The 19,884-nt window shown below is 40.2% G+C and overlaps 2 protein-coding genes across 3 annotated transcripts; one reads left to right on the plus strand and one right to left on the minus strand.

The window, feature by feature from the left end:
• Positions 1–996: 996 nt before the first annotated feature.
• On the plus strand, positions 997–1,920 carry LOC122132794 (galanin receptor 2b; the record flags this gene model as incomplete). The annotated part of the gene is made up of 1 exon (XM_042707408.1): positions 997–1,920. A coding segment is annotated over one exon (924 nt), but the record flags the coding sequence as incomplete, so codon positions are not given.
• Positions 1,921–5,895: 3,975 nt separating this feature from the next.
• On the minus strand, positions 5,896–19,733 carry LOC105895606 (cytosolic carboxypeptidase 3). Of its 2 annotated transcripts, XM_042707476.1 has the most exons (17): positions 19,460–19,733; positions 18,699–18,866; positions 16,029–16,211; positions 15,698–15,802; positions 15,354–15,501; positions 13,580–14,356; positions 13,084–13,237; positions 12,498–12,624; positions 12,133–12,233; positions 10,980–11,080; positions 10,361–10,421; positions 9,900–9,983; positions 8,987–9,028; positions 8,599–8,673; positions 6,602–6,655; positions 6,365–6,440; positions 5,896–6,167 (listed from the first exon to the last, which is right to left on the minus strand). In XM_042707476.1, exons 1-17 carry the CDS (start codon positions 19,467–19,469, stop codon positions 6,019–6,021), a joined length of 2,415 nt encoding a protein of 804 aa, XP_042563410.1. In that variant the 5' UTR covers positions 19,470–19,733; the 3' UTR covers positions 5,896–6,018. The 2 variants fall into 2 exon arrangements, with proteins under 2 accessions (XP_042563410.1, XP_042563409.1); XM_042707475.1 differs by lacking the exon at positions 19,460–19,733 and having other exon boundaries at positions 18,699–19,017.
• Between the last annotated feature and the right edge of the window lie 151 nt (positions 19,734–19,884).

A 19,884-nucleotide genomic window follows, 5' to 3' on the forward strand; every position in this document is an offset into this window, starting at 1 on the left:
GTAAGAAATGTAACACCCTTGCACTGACAAAGTATATAATTTAGTGTTATTAAACATACATACTTAAAAACTAACACTTCTTGTTCCATGCTTTATGTTCCCATCTCTGGCTGCAGATAAGTACAGGTTCCTAGGTGATCGTTCAGCCATCATATCGTAAAGTCAACGGGGAGGTGTAATTATGAAGAAAACAATAGGTGTGTCACAGAGGAATGATGTAAAATTGATTGACTATAAATGATAGCTGTAACTAATAAATCATTATTTGTTTAGGAAAGCACAACAACTCATTTATAGCTTTGATAATTTCATCTCAAATGGGTTTTAATGAGGCTGGTTCTGCTTTTAATGTACTTAGGTAGAATAGTGTGGACCTAATAGAGGCAAAGCAAACACATCAATGTGATACTTCCTACTCTAAGAGCATCTTTATGACCCATTAGAAGGAACATTATCATAAACACCACTGATAAGGACCTCGCTTTATGCACCAGCTAACACATACTAACCTAAGAATAATAACCAGCGACACAGGATCAACCTGCGAACACTTATATAAGTGTATATATCTCTTTCACTTTAAATGAAGTTCAGTCAACCAGAATGAATTCAGACTCAACTGGTGTTTGCCATCCCACTGATGTCAAGCTATCAGAGCTACTAAACCTAAAAGAGAGAAGCTCCTGGAAAAGCTTTGTTACAATTGTCAGATTTTGCAGTATTTCTAATGTCAAGAGAGTATTCTTTGATTCCACCAATGGCCTACAAATATATACTTTGGGTAACTTAAGGATATAATATCATAAAAATGGCGGTAAGTACATGTTTGCTTTTTAGCTTTGACAGGAAATTACAAAACAAAAATGTGTAGAATAATGGTTTTAATTAAATGTAAGTCTTTAAAGTCATTACATTTAGCATTAGCAATTGTATGTACCATTTTAATAAAACCTCTCTTGTCCTTCCATGTTTTTGTTCTATTCCCTCTGCTACTGACTACAGGCGCACAATACATATTCCCTGATCTTTGCCTGCACCTGTGGTGTGATATTAGGGATTGGTTTCTTTGCCAACCTACTGGTTTTCTCCCTCTTTGCCAAGTACAACACACTGAGAAAAAACCGTCTGGACATCCTGCTGCTGAGCATGGCCCTCGCTGACTTCCTCACCCTGCTGCTCATTCCCTTCACTCTGCACTCCGCCATGAGCTTCTCCTGGCCCCTGGGAGACACCTCCTGCAAAGTCTATCAGTTCCTGCTGGCGTTCCTGCTCGCTGCCAGCACTTACTCGCTGTGTGCAGTGTCTATGGCCAGAGCCATGATAATCACTAACCCTTACCAGCCACCCACCATGGACTTGGTAGTCCTAATGTTCATGCTGGTCTGGGCTCTCAGCTTCTTCATCAGCCTACCACTACGACTCTTCGCCACCAAGGTAAGCCTCGGTCCAAGTATGAACAATGTAAGCTTTTGCTTACCCACCATCCATGAGCATCATTACCAGGTGGTGATCAGTCAGTTTGTCCTCTACTACTTTGTGCCGATGCTAGTCATTGCAGTCAATTATGTACGTCTAACACTATTTTTACACAAAAGCCCTGTGATGTCAGTGGCCAGTGCTCGCAATACTCGGCGGGCCTCACTCATGGTTTTCCTGGCTGCAGGGACATTTTCAGTGTGCTGGTTACCAGGATACATACTGGAGCTTTGTGTTTACCTTGGCCTGTACCGCCACGGACAGTCTTGGGAGATGTTCTACTTCACCTGCACTGTGCTGCAGTATCTGCACCCGTGCGTCAACCCAGTGCTGTACGTGCTGCTGTCTAAACGCTACCGCCATGGGAGGGCAGTGTGTCTACTCAACTGCAACAAGAACAGGGTCCATCCTCATGTTATCAGTGTGACTGACAGCTTTAATTAAAGGATGTTATGATGGGAATGTCTATTTTAAAATCTGTTGATTCCTAGCATAGAAACTTGCACTCAAAGTAAATGTAAGTGTATTTTATTTTATGAATGCAGTCCTACCCATGCATCCATTGTACAAAGCTGATGGATTTAAAATTTCAGGCTCATATCAAAGAAATAATCAATGTAATCAACATTAAATATCTGCAATATATTTGTGTTCCATAAGTATGACAGTCTGCATAACATTTCCTTTGGTAAAAAAATGCCATAAAATATTCCAAACTCCACGGCTAGTACCTTGAGGTGCTACTTACAGCTACATTTGAGTTTAAGCTTCGAGCTAGTCGGCTGCTGATTGCTGATTTATAAAAATACTTACTTTCATTTACCATTCATGATGAAAAGAAATTGTAATCACAGATATGAGAAATATACAGATAATTGTACTCACAAAGAAACAGGGGCATAACACATATTAAAGTGCCATGCCATAGACGTTTGTGGTGAGCCATATCATAGACGTCTGTGGTGAGCCATATCATAGACGTCTGTGGTGAGCCATATCATAGACGTCTGTGGTGAGCCATACCATAGATGTCTGTGGTGAACCAATTCTAGTTTGTTTAAAATTTGTCTTACCACAGTTTTACATGCCAATTCCATCTACTTTCTTTTACTAGCTAATACATGTTAGCACAACTACTGTGATGCCAATGTGCCATGGACCGTTAATTCAATACATTTTTTTTTTTACAGTGAATTATACTTACAGTCATATTTACAGCACTTTTGTGATTTTCACAGAAACAAGAGCACAAATGTGTGCTTCTGGGATTGTGAGAAAGATTTATTACAAGTACTGAAAAAGGATATATGACATATACAAGTACTGATGGATATCAGCTCAGTCAACTGCCAAACAGCTTTCATACGCTTTAACACCTTGGTATCAACTGTGACGGTCTGATAATAGTAAGCAAATCATTCCAGTTCACATGAGCCTATTGATAATTGACTGATGACCACCAGACGTCTATACCAGGAATATGCTGTCAAGAATATGCTGGCAGGCGCTACAGGACTATGTACACAAAAACCACCAGACACAGGAACAGTTTTTTCCCCCTTCCGTCACTCTAGTGAACAGTTGACAGATTATTATATTTTATTATTATATTACATATTATATTTATTTATTATCCTAAACTGTTGCATGCATATTTTCCAGTTTAAGTACATTGAGAGCAATTAAACCCAGGAAAAATTCCTTGTATGTGGAAATGTACTTGGCCAATAAAGATGATTCTGATTCTGATAACTTTTACAAAAATAACATGGTATCTTACATCATATGAAATTCCAATCCAATTACATTTCTAGTTTCCAGCCATCAATGCATTCAAACAAATAACTGATATAAGATTTAGATGTCTTCTTACTGTACTGTCATTGCAAAGGTATCTTTATGATTTATTATACGTATATGCATGCTCTGTTAATACTGTTACACACCCTGTGTGATAGGGTGGAGGGTAAGGTTAACAGCATGACATATCCAGTGACAATATTCACTCTCTCAGTTGGACACTGTATGTGCTGCTTTTAGTTATTTTTGCTCAATAAAAACTAAAAAACTTGGTGGTCAAAGTCAATGTATTCCTCTGCCCATGGCTTCTGTTCATAGTATAGTACGGTTAGCCAACACGCCAACTGAGCCTAGATCTCCAGACTAAATCAATTTGAAATACTGTAATGCAGTAAGTTCCCTATGGTGTGTAAACATGGTACAAACTCTGTTTATGGTAAGCTTACCATACAAACTTTATTATATCTCAAACAAGCCACTATTTGTCAGGCTACAAGTCATACAGTGTCAAGGAAGTAATTGATGTATTCAATAGGTGGTGGTTTAGGTCATGGTCTTCCAGTCATATGCGTTGACTTCCTGTCTGTGGCTGACCCCTGGTCCTTACCCACAGCATGCCACAGTTCACACTTACACTGGGCTGTCCTGCATTCCCCCTGTCTGTATATGCACAGAAAGCCAATGATAATCACTGCAGTACTGATTAGGCACTACAAAGCATGTCCTTAAATATGACATCGCTTGGGTCAAAACAATTCTATGAAAACAACAAATGGCAATTTGAGAAAGCAGCTTTTGCTCCAACAAAACTAATTCCGTTAGGATGCAAATAAAGATGGCTGCCAACACAAACTGCCTACAGGTTAGCTCAATCTCATAAATATACAGCTAGCAATCTCTAGCATAAATATAAAGCTGATTTAGTACAGTACAGAACAGTTTCTTGGGAATGAGTGTCGTTCATTAACTGAGCGTGCAAAAGTCAAGTAATTTCCAGTAGCCTCAAATATCCTTATTTACCTTAGCAAGCCTCCATACATTTCTTGCAAAGCTGATGAACAATATTTGTCAAACATTTCCTGTGTTTACCAAGAAACTGTCTGTATAGTTCAGAAGATCTTTTCACACCAGAGCTAACAGCATGACTGGGGAGGATCCTACCTGTTGGTCATTACAGGTAGAGTGGAGGGTGTGGTGTGTGACTTGCACCCCCTCCCTGTGCAGAGAACATAAAACGCGGACAAATATAGAAAGCAATTAGTCTCATCTCAGTTCACAGGTTAACCTGTTCCCATTGCACAGGGTTTCCCACACATTATTTTACTTGGGTGGGCCGCACAGGCATATTAACAGTTGTATATTTGGTGACCCATTCTATCTTACATTTTGTATCTGTCCAAGAGAACGATGGCCACCTTGACAGATTAACTAGTTGGAAATGTCCCCTCTCACTACCCCTTCTGTGCCTGTTCATCCTGCTATCATGAGAAGGGTCTATTGAGGGATGGAGACATATTGTATTACGTTAGAAGGTGCAGGCATGGTGGCTATTCTAAGCACGGGCAAGGTAAAGCATTTTATCTGTATTGTGTAATTGTTCTCTGACTTTGGTAGTGGCTTCGAATTCCATGAAATAAAGCAGCAAATATGCTGCGTTGGTAGGTACAAGACTAAAGAGTGTATTCAGCACACATAACAACACAATACTTATGTCAAAGTTATACTTCCTTTTTTTCCAAACATTCTGTTTCCACTTTGTCATTATGGGGTATTGAATGTAGATTGATAAATTTAAATGGTTTTAGCATAAGGCTGCAACATAACAAAATGTCATAAAGTGACGGGATCTGAATACTTTCTAAATGTCTGGTATTCCAGCCTTCTCCCCCCGCCGCCCTGCACGTAACAGTGACCAGCGCCTAGAAGTAGCAATGATGAATACCGTGCCCCCCTCGGCCCTTTTCACTGGCTACCAACACAGGTATATATCAGATCTGTGGGAAACACTGTAGTCTCATGATAATAACTGCTTATGACGACACTGTCACATCACAGGACTCTAACTCTTGTTACTACTTCTAGCAGGTTATGACATTAAATGTTTGAGTTGTTAGTCATACAACCAATTTATAGTCCAGTCGAGAAGTGTCGCTTGACAAAAAATTACGTAAAAGTGTCAACATTTGGAAAGGGTGCAGACCACTGATTGTCGCTCACTCTGATTGGATGAAAAGAGATTCAATGTATGGTTGGCTATGTTTACATAGATATGGCTACCAGGGTAGTAGCATCCTAGGTAACTTCCAACTGTAAATTTCATACTTGATTCAATGTTGTCTTAAATCGGGGAGATATCATTTACATGTTAATGCTAGGATCACAAATTTTAAAGAAGAAAACTGTGTCGTCAAGGATTGTTCTGTCCGTCTTCTTTGGCCAATTTGATTGGAACTAGTCTAATGTAAGCTAGCAAGATCGCTGAGTTGCCATAGAAATGACACATTCTATTCTGAGCCAGTGTGTCATTGGTGATTTAGAATAAAAGCCTACAGGTGCTGCGCCCTCGCCAGACCCATTTCATTTTTGTCGAGTGACTCTTATCAACTGGACTCTATAATGCAGGGTTCAAGTAATGTCAATTTTCAATTATATAGCTATACCTTTAAAATTATTGCTGTGTTTATATCAACTATTCATGATGTTTATATACTATGAGGAATATTCAAATAAAAAAAAATATGCTCACACTTGACTGGTCCACCTACCATGGTTTGTTTTTCTTGGCACCCCTGAGGACATGGAGGATGATGGAGTGATGGAGGATGATGGAGTGATGGAGGACTCACTCTGTTCCTGCTGGACGCACACCTGAACCGGACCTAAGTCCAAACCTGTCACCAACACATGTGCGTGCACACACCCCACACACACACACACACACACACACACACACACACACACACACACACACACACACACAAATTAATGAACAAAAGGAGGGACAGGCTGCAAAACAAAGAGGCTGAATGATATTTTCATTTAAAGTAAAAAAAAACATAGTCTAAATGCCAGTCTTTAGGAGTATTACCACTCAGACTGTTTCCCAGCCCCAGCTGTATCCTGCTCCTAATGTAGCCTGACATCAGATGACGCAAGTATTCTGACTGAAAGGCATACAGACAAAAACATCAAATTGTCAATTATCAATTATGATTGGTTTGACTAAATGGGGTGAAAACATTTGGGGTGAAATGAAAGATGGATAAAAAAAAACAATTCTAGTCAGAGGTGCAGTAAAGTTGTAGAGGTGCAAGGCTTTTAATACCTTTGATTTCATTGACCCCTTCTCTTTATCAAAGACCAAATATAGTACAGACATCTGGGGAGAGAAGACACAACAGACTGACCTCGCATGACATGAATATATTCACAACCTTCATGGCACTAATGAAATGAATGCATACCTCAGAAAAGAGTGAAAACAGTCTACCATGGCAAATACAGAATTCACATTGAACAAATTGACCTTAGCAAATTAATTGTTTAAGGCTATCAATACCATTGATAAGACCATCTTGCTACCTTAGAGGTGGAGAAACCTGAGAGACTCATGAATAAGGCAGTTAGGAAATGGCTTGGGGTGCCACACCACATTGTCTAAACACTGTAGCACTGTATGGGAAAGGAATTTTGGAGTTCCCAATAACCAGCTTGGTTGAGGACTTGTGCTAAGACAAGCCCGTAGATGACTTTATCAAAGTCTAAGGATTCTGCAGTCACTGCTCCAATGGTGAACACAGGGAAGAAGTGGATGAATCGGTTCAACATGTACACGGTGCACTACAGCATAGGGATATCACTGGACAGAGTGGAAGAGCAGGGTTTGGGTTAGGTGACAGTTTGAAGGCATGAGGTAAGGCTTCATTGCCAGAGAGTCGGCAGATGGTAGCCAGCTTTGTTGACTAGCAAGAGGAGGAAACTGGAGGAGCAGCAGCGGCTTCTCCAAAAAAAAAGGGGCAGTGGATGAACTGGCATGATGCTGAGAAGAGGAAGATCAGCTGGGTGAGCGTTGTGGGTTATGGATGCTAACCGCATCATATTCATTTCTGTCACTGATGATGTCATCCCAACTCAGCAAAACCTCAGTCAGTGGGTGGAGGAGGATGGAAATGTAGTTATGTACGGGTGTTGGCCGGTTAATGACAGGGACAATAGATTTTCTTTTGTGCGAGAGGGGCAGAAAAGTGGACACCAGGTACGTACAAACAGTACTGGCAAATTGGGCAAAGCGTGGTATTGGTGATTGCTGGCTGATGTCAGACGACAACTTCAAGTTTCACAATGTATGACTGCTATGAGACCAGACATGGTGTTGTATTCTGAGTTTAAGCACCTTGTTTATTTTATTACGTTAACGATTCTCTTTGAAGATATGATTGAGGAAGCCTTTCAAAGGAAGAAGTTAAAGTATACTGAACTGGTAGCAGGAATGAGGTTGGCAAGCACACACCTGACCAGTGGAGATAGATGTTAGAGGCTTTGTAGCTAAATCAACCACATCACTTTTGTTGGATTTTGGTTTTCTAGGATAGTGACTCAAAGGGGCTTTATGTGAGGAAGCCTGTTGTCGCAAGACGTTCTGGAAGCTTGCATGCTTGCATACTTTGACATACTTTTGCAAGATCTTCTGGATTTTGGCATATCTAGAGCATGCATCAACGAGGCATATAGCTGATGAGGCTATTCTTAGAGCCACCTTAAGCTACAGAGCATAAGTATGGCTGAATATAGCATACTTACAGCCACCTGCAAATGGGCCTAAGTATAGCTGAGGAACTCGGTTGGACTTGCATTCGGTCATGGTTGTTGTGGCGAAGTCTCTCAGTAATGCTTGAGGTGTATCTTGAGGTGTATGTGTGTATGGAGGGGGGTGGGTCTGGGACGTCAGACACCATTGTGGAGCCTTCTGGAGGTGTTGTGAGCCTAATTCAATAAAACACTGGTGAAGGAAGGTGCCCACTTGACCTCCTTAGTGAAATGCTCACGAAGGCATCTTTGTTGTTGTAGTTGGTGGTGTTGTTGAGTATTCCTAAGTATCGGTATGATGGTTGTAGTGCACCCTGGTGTGGTATTAATCTTAGGCTAGGTTGTTGGGTATGAGTACTTGCATGTGACAGTAAGAGGTTGGGGCGTGGTCCCCAACCGATAGCACAAGGAATTTAACATATTTTCCTGTGTATAACTAAAGAAATTACTACAATGTTTTGTGGTCATATCGTCACTTTTTTGCAGCTGTGGTCAAGTATGTATCCTGGTCGACACCTTTGTGTTGGCATCAGTGGGCTCGCGTGGAGTATCCCGTTTTCTTCTCCGGAGCATATGCTGAGGAACTCGTAGCTGTCACACACACACACACACACACACACACACACACACACACACACACACACACACACACACACACACACACACACACACACACACACACACACACACACACACACACACACACACACACACACACACACACACACACACAAGCACAAACACAAACATGACACTGTTAATCACCTCCCAACAGTTCACCGGCACCTATTTCTTTTGATAAGCTTTCCATATTCACAAAAGTACAGGAGCATGTAAAAATGCTAACTGTAGCTATTCTGAATTGTGACCTGTATGAAGTATGCCATTATGAGGAATAACTCACAGGCTTTAAGGTATATTCACCCTCCCCTTTGACATCACCATCCTGTAGGAAAAATGATGAGCTGTTAAGACAAATCTGAAAATTGGCATGCTAGCTAATCAAAATCCCCCCTCATGCCGGGATCAGACTACATGATATTCTTGTATTTCATGATGGTCACTATGTCAGATTAGGCAATCGTAGTGCCAAACATTCTTGCTGTGCCTTGGTCGGGGGACTGGCAACACTACAATTTTGACCACGACCAATCATCATTCATGTTTTTGTGTGTCGTTGGGGAGGAGGGTCAAGAAATTGTCAATCATGGCTACATAAGTGCTATGTGTGATGCTGCCGGTCTTGTGTGTTCCAAAAAGAGAAAGAAAATAAAGATAAAAAGATTGTGGACCCGTTCCTGGGTGTCACGCAGAGGACAGTTTGGGCTGTCTTTCCTTCAAAGAGAACTTAACAAATCTTTCCTCTGTTCCCTCTTTGTCTTCACCATGTTTACATATGTATGTCAGAGAGCACTCTGCTATCCTATTGGTCAACATAAAGGAACACATGGGAGTTGTCAAACTAGGTAGGGAAATATAAAAATGTTCAGATATGCTGGACTTTTCATCGGGGTGTCATGGGGTATCCCAGACGCCACGTCGCTGTTCTTCAATTATGTCCCACTACAAGGCCTATGTTCATATTCTGGCTCATCGAAGAAATGTGTTGGCGCCGACAGAACGAGTCAAAATTGGGCTGAATTGTGTAGTCGGATCCCAGGATTAAGGAGAATCAACTGTTGCCGCAAACCTTAGTCTGTATGAATTTGGTTTTGAAAATTAAATGAAAGTGCTGTTTTGGTGAATCCAAACTAAGTTCTGTGTTTCATAGTATTACTCACATATTAGACATAATCATATCATATTAAAGTCACCACCTTTTTCTCTTCGGGGGTTTCCTCTCCTTGCCTCACTAGACAAGAACAGTCTCTCTGCTTCTTGGACTTGATTGACCTTTTCATCTAGGCAAAGGTCAGAGTGAAGATAAAAAAGAAGGATCTTTCCAGAAGGTGCCTAGGCTACGTTTGCAATGAGTGGTAAATGTGACCCAATTCCAATGATTTGCTCCCAAGTGGCACAGATTGGATATGTCTCATACCAGTCAAAACAGGACAACAATGCATATCTTCAGATCATCCATAGGTGGGACTAAATCAGATTTCTGATCATGTGACGACTGTGTAACTGCACAGATTTTAAGGTACATGCATTTCCAATTGTAATTTGCGCAACTTCATGTGTTTGTAGAGGTGCACCTTTAAAGCTTCAAATATCATAAACCTTAACATTCTAAAAGTGAGGGTGAGTGATTCCTCTTCATGTGTTTGTAGAGGTGCACCTTTAAGGCTTTAAGGTGGGCTGGAGGCCCGTCAGAGTCAGAGCTGTTAGATCCACTGGTGCTGAAACAAAATCATAAACACAGAATCTTTATATAAGCCTTTTCACTTAAATATAATACAAGAAAACACAATGTGGAAAGCAAATGCATTCAGGTATTATTTGCACAGGCTAATTAGTTTGGAAAACCTTAGGGGCAATTCATAGTCCAGGCGAAAAGTATCTCTCGACAAATTGTCAACAGATGTTGCAACGCTGTAGGCATTCATAGTCCTTCGCAAGAGACAAAATGGCAGAATAGAACATCATCTGCAGTTTCTGACAACTTGTATACTTGTTACGACGTAGCTAAAGTTATTTTCATCTTCTTACTTTACATTTAATTGCAAAACACAGCCACACACCATGACCACGAAAACACACCAGAACGTAGAACTTTGAGTCGCTATCCAATCAGAGTGCGTGACAAGGTCTGCACTCATTTAAATTTTTTGATGTACGCGACAAGCTCTGCGACACCCTAGCAGACACAAATGTTGTGTCTTTGACGTCATTTTCTGTTGAGCAACACACATAGTCGTCTGGACTACAAATTGGCGTTTAGATATTGCAAAACACACCTGCCGTCATCACTTTGTGGTGCTTCTGCTTGAGAAGAGGCAAGAGCCAGGAGGGTTTCTTGTCTGAGTGCATCCTGCAACTCTCTTATACACATATTGTACTAAAAAAGAATTTCACAAAGATCTGTTTCCTTAAATCTCACAAACAACATAAGACAGATCAATTCAACTCACATCACAACATGGCACAGGCCTGCCTAACAAGATGTTACAAGACCTGTGCTACAGCCTGCTGCTCAGTGAACAGCTTTGCATGTGTGTGCACCAAACATCGTAAAAACTCCTACAATGAAAACCAATGATACTTCGCCATGCAGTTTTCTTTTCTGCAGATTAAACTCGTAAATGCATGAAATTCGCACAAAATCTTGTAATGAGAAATTCATTTGGATTAACTACCGAATCGCATAGGGTAAAATGTGACTACGGATGATGGAAACAGGTTTATTTGCATGAATGTGAATTTGTTGCAATTGTGTCCATTTTTAAATCACATAACACAGTTGATAGAAAAGAATTTTCATGAATGCCCTTTAAATATGGGAATGAGTGATCTACAAGGTAGATCAGTCAGAAAAGGCTGCGCACAAAAGCCTCCAAGCCCAATCCGGAGATACCAGGCACAAGTAACCTGTTTAAATATAGGTTTAAATATAAATGTTAATGAAGAGCTGTTGATATGTCTAATATGTGATATACTTTCTTTTTTTAGCCAGGCCTCTGAAATGACTTGTCTGGCAGAACAATCCAAGCAACAGAAGGATATCGGAGAAATTTGACACTTCTTCATTAATTAATAAATAGACATTTCGGAGCACTTTGCTCTAAATTGCAACAGGAAGAATGGTAGGCTCAAACACAAAACATCTAAAGTTAGACATATGGTATTACAAATACATATGGCATCAGTCTACACTTCATGAACATTAAAACAAAGCTTGATTCTTTTTCTTTGCATTTTTGCAACCTTTTCTTCATTTTGTTCTCAGGAATTTCCACAATATGACTGAATGACAAATGATTGACATCGGTCTGTGCACAAGTCATGCTCCCCTACTAAAGCAGGCATAGCAACAACAAGAACACTACAGTTGGTTATAACTGTATATGCTCATGTTTGTTTCGTTAGACACACAGACACAGGCATACATACCTTGGTCCTGTCAGGATCGCAGTAGTCAAGCAGTGTATCACAGAAGTGAGCTCCCAAATTCTCAAGGTCTGTCATGCTGAAATGGGTTCCCTTCTGTTGACCTACCAAACAATTTGATGAAAACCCTCTGAACTAGCAGAAACCAACCTGGGAAAGTTCTCTTTTTATTTGACAATTTTATTCATTTTGTGTTCAGCAGTAAGAGAGGAGCGAAATGGTGAAACTGGCTGCATGGCTAAATATAATAGGTGTGATTTGTCATTCATCTAGGCACTTTGTTGAAAGTAAAAACAGTAAAAAAAATGATTATTTGATTTCAATTACTTAAGTAATACAACCACTGAATGACATTTTGGCTCACATACCGATGCTTGAGCCGCAAAAGGAGGTTTCTAATGTGAAGCTGTTAAGGATTCCCAGTTTCCACAGAGCTATGCGACCAGTCCCGCCCTTACTTCGCTGCACCTTGAACTTACAGGTCTGAAAGGAGAACTTTAGAGACAGAATGAAAAGCTTGCTCTCCTGAGCTCTGTTATCTGCTATGGAAGTTCTAGCACAGCACAGCTGTTTTAACAAGTCAGGATATTTCCAAGGAAACAATCATTTTTGCTTAACTTTGCGCGACTGTGTGTGAGTGGCACATTGATGGGGTGGGGGGTCTCCTGAGGTGGTGGACTTTTGTATGAAAAACGAAACTCAGATACTTTTTTACATTTCAAGGTTTTACATCACAGCTCGATTGCTTTTTGAACAGATTGTGTAACAATAACTAAATGTTGTATGAAATATAGGTAATTTAGCTCATACTTCAGTCACTAAAGAATAATCATGCTGAGATAATTATGAGTACTGTCCATTAATGCATGCAAATAAATATAGGAGTTCCTTCATTATCTTAAAACGACATCATTCAGTAGTAAATGCCTCACATGGTTCATTGTAACTGCTTACCATGTCAGGACAATTCTTACTCAGCATAAAGGGAAAGACTCGCTCATGCAGCTGATTGTCAGCTGCCCTTGCACAGCCATAGGTGAAGACATTCTGTTTACGGCTGTGTCCATGGAGATCACAGTACATCCGCACCTCACGCTCCTCACACAACCTAAGAGAGAAATCTTCAATGTCAAAATCTCAGGCATGTAGTTTCATGATGTCATGACGGGTTAACAAATCCTTATACCAATGGCATTTCTCTGGTACTATGGGGTGCTCAAGCACCAAGCTTTGTTTTAATAGTCACTTATATGTTCTAATCTGATTAAGCTCATGATAGAGCAGTACCATCTCTCATACACTGATTTATTTTGATTCACTTCATTTTAATCCGATTTTGTTTCATTGCATTGAATACTCCTAAACATGTTAATGCTGGCATTCCAAAAGAATGTGTATTATGACAACAGACCAGTGTGCATACAGAAAGGAACAGTCTAAACATGTTTACCTATGGACCATAGTCCGCATCGCATGTACAGTGGGAAAAGAAGCCGTCAGATTGGAGCTGTAGCTGCGGTTAAGGTCACAGCCACTAAGAGAGCAGCGGTAGTTTCCTACGATCACACCATCCGGATTCAGCATAGGAACCAGCTTGAAGATGAAAGCGTCTCGGAGCAGTTTTGCATCAGGTGTGTCACTCAATAGGAAGTCCATGATACCTTTCATCACCCAGGAGCTGTTGGTCTCACCAGGATGGACACGTCCCGTTACCACTATGGCTGGCTTATGTGCTGCCTCCCATTCAGAGGGACTGGTCACTGTCAGCACTGGCACCAAATTACCTGCCAGTGAACGACAGAGTGTCCGTATTTTGCAGAAAGAGGAGAGCCTGGGTTTGCGCTCTATCTCTGAGAGGTGTTCCCACAGTTGGGTGTAAGTGTAGGGGTAGCAGTGTGCCAGGTAGCAGGTGTCTTGGTCATAAGGGAAGCAGAAGCCCCAAGAGAGGGAGAAACAGGGCAAGTCTAAGTGGAAGCGCCCGTTAAGATAGTAGGACACATCATGACCCACACGGTGCCAACCCACACCAGAAGCTCTGGCTTTCTCCTCCGAGTACAGCAGGGGTTTCTGACCCTTCTCATAGAGACTGGTAGATTTCAGCAGGTTGGTGATGGTGAAGCGGTAAGGTACGCCTGCCCGCATGTTCCTCACTCTGAAGTAAAACCACTGTGTGTGCTTTTTGGTGTAGAGGTCAGTCCTGAGCATGAGTTCATAGTCAAACTGCCCACTGAAATGAAAAGGGAACACACTTATTAATCATCCATGTAAACTGACCATGGCTGTGTAGAATATTGTCTGGGGTACCATATTATAATTTATACTAGATTCACACTACATTCATCACCAGAATAGGCTTTTTACATTTGAGGGCCATGTTCGTATACACTATTCTTTTGGTATAACAATATTTTCCAAGTTAAAGTGATTTTGAGGCACAAAATTGTGGTCACAATGAAGAGCAACACATAAAAATAGAAGCAGTGTACCTCCTTCTTGAAATGTGCAAGTGTATGTGCAAATTATGAATATACTATTAGTGCTGGATAAATTGGACCCACTAAAACGGAAACTTAGTTTCTCTGAGCATGCGGACACCTTCTGTCTAAAGGTATTGTTGCCTTACTCTTTAATATTTGGAAGATCAGACCCTATCTCACCCAATATGCTACACAACTCCTTGTGCAGGCCCTGATCATTTCTAGACTAGACTATTCCAATACTCTTTTAGCAGGCCTGGGTCCATGAGCGGGGAGACCATTGCAGATGATCTAGAATGCAGCAGCGGCGCAAGGTCTCTGATCAGATAGGAAACCTCACCCCTCTGCTGATTGCCCTTCACTAGGTGCTAGAGATTAATTTCAATCTCTCACTCTTGCCTACAGGACAGCCACAGGATCGGCACCTTCCTATTTCAAATCTCTGCCCCCTCTTGACCACTTTCTTCCTCTCCCCGAAGCAAGAGGCCACAATCAATAGTATCTTGATGGCAGTACCCAATTCTGTTTGTTCTAGCAAAAGCCTTGGTATTTTCAAGAATTATTTTGAGGCCCACCTCTTCCAAACTTGTTGGTTTCCATCAAATATACAGCCAAAATACACCTGTGAGCCTGTTAGCTTTAATCAGCAAATGTTTCTTGAATCAGAACAATGTTCACCTTAACAGAATAAAAAAATGTAATATCTATCAATTGTTACATTTTCATTCAGATTGAAAACCAACTCACATTCTGTGTGCAGACATCAAGTTGCCACTTTCAAAGCGCCCCTCAAAAAGAAGTGTGGTGTCATCAGGCCCAGAGAGCGGTATAGAGGCTTGCGGAAGAGGTGAACGGTTTCCCCCTGCACGAGACCCTGAAAAGTAGTACTCCTTACCTGGAAAAGTATCATAGATGTAAATACATCTTTAGGGATATAGGAAACAAATTTCTGAATGAAAACAGCTGAACAAAGCTTTATTGTACAGCCCTAGTGGTTACTTAAGCAGTTATTTCTTATTACAATTACTATATAATATAAATCTATTATTTATTAGCTATAGAAGACTTTATAATGTAAATTATGCAATGACCTGCTTGTGCATCATAAACAAGAGTGCCTTCCTCCACATTCTGGTATAGGGGCCCTTCATCAGATTTTGGGATACAAAAAGGCTCAGGAGAAGGAGGTGTCCATTCTGTGAAATAAAGCTTTCTTATGGGTCCACATTTTGTATATATATATATATATACTATATACTGTATACTGTATTTTATATATATATATATATATATATATATATATACTGTATATATATCATTATTATTATTTATACAGTACACTGCATGTCTTCCATCTGTAAGTAAAAGGAAGAAATGTAGATGTTTATAGATATCTGACATGAGACATTTTAGTTCTCTCACCAATATGATGAATGTCTTCTTGTATAACCACACACTCCTTTGGCCAGCGAGAGTGGGTCTGCGACACGTGTCCAGAGACACCATAAAGGTGGCGTGGCTCACAGAGACGAGGCACAGACCGCCCAGATTGGATCTCAAAAACGACCTGTGTGGTTTTTGGCAACTGTGCGGCACCAGTGGCATCTGTTACAGAAGATAAATGTGAAATGTCTGTACAAGTTACCCTGAGCCCTGAAGAAAATAAAAGTTCCAAGACACTCAAATCTATATGTGTTTAGGTTCAGGCCCTTGGCTCTATAAACCGCGCCTAGAAACTATTTTATTGTTTTGGCGCTATATAATTAAAATTGAACTGAACTGAGTTGAATTGAATTGGACCTCCAGTGAAGCTACAGTATCCAACACTACACCCCATTCATAATTATTCTGAGACCCAAAAGACCCAAAAGTTGAGAAACACTGGTGTAGCTACTTGTTTAAATTCTGTAACCTGGTAACCCCAAACCAGGAATGCCCATAAGCGACCAGTGACAAGGGTTTGTCTCTCTCCTGCATAGACATCTGAAGACTCTTTCAATGTCTATGCTTTCCTGTGTCATGTACAGCTGGGTGACAAATTAAAGGAAAAAACAACATAAAATGTCTTAGTAAGATGTTGGGCCACCACGAGCTGCCAGAACATCTTCAATGGGCACTGATTCTACAAGTCTCTGGAACTCTACTGGAGGGATGGAACACCATTATCCAAATAAATCCAGGTCTAGGTTACTAGGAAATACTTATTTTCTGCATCAAATACAAATAAAGTCATAAATGTTATAAAATGCAGTTTTCTGGATTTGTTTGTTGATATTCTATTTCTCACTGTTAAAATACACCTACCATTACAATTATAGATCAAATACTTATTTTCCCCACTGTAGACTCAGGATCCCTTCTTGAGATGGAGCAAAAATGTTGCATCATTTTTCCACTAGGGAGCACCATAATAAGCAAACATGTTTTTTTTTTTTGTGCCTATGGCAACGTGAGATAAAAAGGTTGTTTTTGTTTAAAAAAATTTAAAAATTTAAAAAACACCCACATGAAATATTTCAGAATGTTCCAAATGCAATGGACATTATTTGTTTCTGTTTCTAAAATAAAAATGTTTGTGATCAATAAATTGCCATGGAGTTTGTGCACTGTTGCCACGTAATTAGATTCCGTACCAATAGTTTGAATACTATCAATCTGGAATGTGGTATTCCCATTCCGCAGCAATTGGGTCTGTGGTAATTGTCGCCTCCCATGCTGTGGTAAATCCGTGTGCGGTGCAGAACCGACATGGGGGCAATAAGGCACTGCTCTGCGTGGGCAGTCCGGCCACTAGCACTCCCTCTGGGGCGCACCTCACTGACCCAATAGCCCCCGTCAGCACGGCTCCATGATGCAGGTTAGTTAGGGTAGGCCGTATCTTTAGTCAGTAACTTTGTGACAACATTAATTGATTAAAGGTAAAGGACTCAGCACATGTTTTCGTCTGAAGTGATTTACATTAACAGGAAATCGAACGCAAGTCAACTACTTGTGAGGCAACAATATCATTCACTATACCAATTTGGGCATTACATTTAGTCATTTAGCAGACACTTTTATCCAAAGCGACTTACAAGGTATACACATTTTACATTTTTCACTGATGGCACACTGCACATGAGGAGCAATTAGAGGTACAGTGTCTTGCTCAAGGACGCTTCGACAGGGAATTGAACTAGCAACCTTCTGATTACTATACGACTTCTCTACCACCTTCTCTAACTCCTGTACCACTGCCGTCCAGTTGTAAATCATAAGGAAGCATGAAGCATGAACTATTAATTAACTATTAATCTTATTGCCATGGCATTCCGTAGCAATAGTCTCTTTGTTTGTCAAAAGGTCCAATAAACACTTACAAACATTGGCTATGTCTTTACAGGATTAAATTAGACCTATATATAAATATATATTATTCTGTCTTTTTATATTTTTTCCATATGGTTTTAATTTCCTAGGTCCTAGGTACATCTAGTTAATTCAAAAAGTGTGACTATCATATTCATGGTGTAGCTTATTTTTTATATATATGATCAAACACCCTCAAATTCAACATCGTGTTGAAGCAGCAGGATTCAAGTGTAAGTGTGGCTAAAAATGGAATGTGCGTGTGAGACATGAGTGAGTTATGGGTTATATCCTGCACTAGGGCCAGCAAAAACAATCAAGTGTTACACAACTTCATTTTTGTGATTTTCATCGGCATCAATTTTTACAACTCACAAGATCTGATCACATTGTTGGTCAAAATTATGCTTATTTCTTCTTCTCTTTAAAAGACCAACAAAATAGCATAACTGTATACACATAGTTTAACAAACATAATAATAACAGTTTGGTCATTGTCATTAAAATCTTTGGTCAAAAAAGTATTAAATTGCTAAACAGGACCAATTGAGTTTTGCGGCTCCATACCATATTTGAACTAGTGGATGGATATTGGACAGATCTGCCCCTGATGTTATTTTAGAGCAAACGTCTAACACAATCTCCCTTTTATCTGGGATGGCAGTGGAAGCTTAGCTTGACTTCAGGAATTATATTTATTTTCCATGAAGATAGTCTCCCATATCAGGGTGTACAGGGCATTACCTTCATACTTGTTCACATGCCCTGGCTCTTTGTATTCTTCTGTCTGTTCTTGCATTGCCTCATCTTCATCCTCAAACTCATCCTCCTCTTCCGATGTTGAGGAACTAACAAAACTGTGGCCATTGACATCATTTTCACACTTCATCTTGTCTTCATCTTTTGCTCTGCCTGTAAAGAGGTGCATTTTTCATGTGAATCATCCTCAGTCTCCAAAATCACCAAACGTTAATGGTGAGCAAAGTTGGATTCAAAACCAGGCATATAGGAATGTTACAGCATCAAAAGTGACAGTTGACTTGCCAGGTTCAGGATGATCTTAAAAAGTAGATGGCGTGTTAAGCCATTTTCAACCCATACAATGCAGATTTTTTTCCTCTCTCTCTCTCTCTCTCTCTCTATATATATATATATATATGTGTGTATATATATATATATACATGGTAATTTTGTCAATGTTAACACCAGCCTTAATGTGTTTCATCAAGGCACAGCCATATCATTTAATTTACAGCTTAAAAAACATGTCAGTGTGTATACTATCTCTTTACACATACACCAGTATCCTACACTATTGATAACGTTTCTAATGTATCCTTGCTATCCTATGTTTAGCTTGCTAAGGATAGTCAGTTAGCTGTCGCTAACTATCGCTTACAGTAGCTAAAACTATGCTGTCTGTGACAACATAGACTAGACCTATGTTTAATTGTCTTCAGCGGTCTTAACAACATATTTCATAGAGGAAGCCAATGATAACTCACATGACGACATTACTGCAACAACAGCTCTCTCTGGTGAGCTCCATTTGCATTGTTATTATCTTACTTTCAACATGCAAGTTATGCTATGCTACATTATGCTAGTTAACTAGTGTTAATGGAAACAGGGTTTGACATCTCCATGACAACCTGTCATTCTGTTGTCCGCGCCCTCTGTTGGGGACCAGCATGCAAAGGCTATATTTGGTATGAGAATCATCTCTATGTGAGGGGTAAGCTTTACAGTAAATTATATACTATTACTACTGCGAAAAATGTATCCTCAGATAAAAGGGCTACATGTGTCATTGGAGCAATGCCAACTCATTCAAGCTGCAGCCTGTGAAATGACGAAATACACACAGCCTAAAAGAAATCTGCAATGCAACATTTATTTTCAACAGGAAAACCTATTTTGGGGCTTTGTC

Source organism: Clupea harengus, chromosome 3 (assembly GCF_900700415.2).
Source record: "Clupea harengus chromosome 3, Ch_v2.0.2, whole genome shotgun sequence".
In the NCBI taxonomy this organism is placed as follows: Eukaryota; Metazoa; Chordata; class Actinopteri; order Clupeiformes; family Clupeidae; genus Clupea; species Clupea harengus.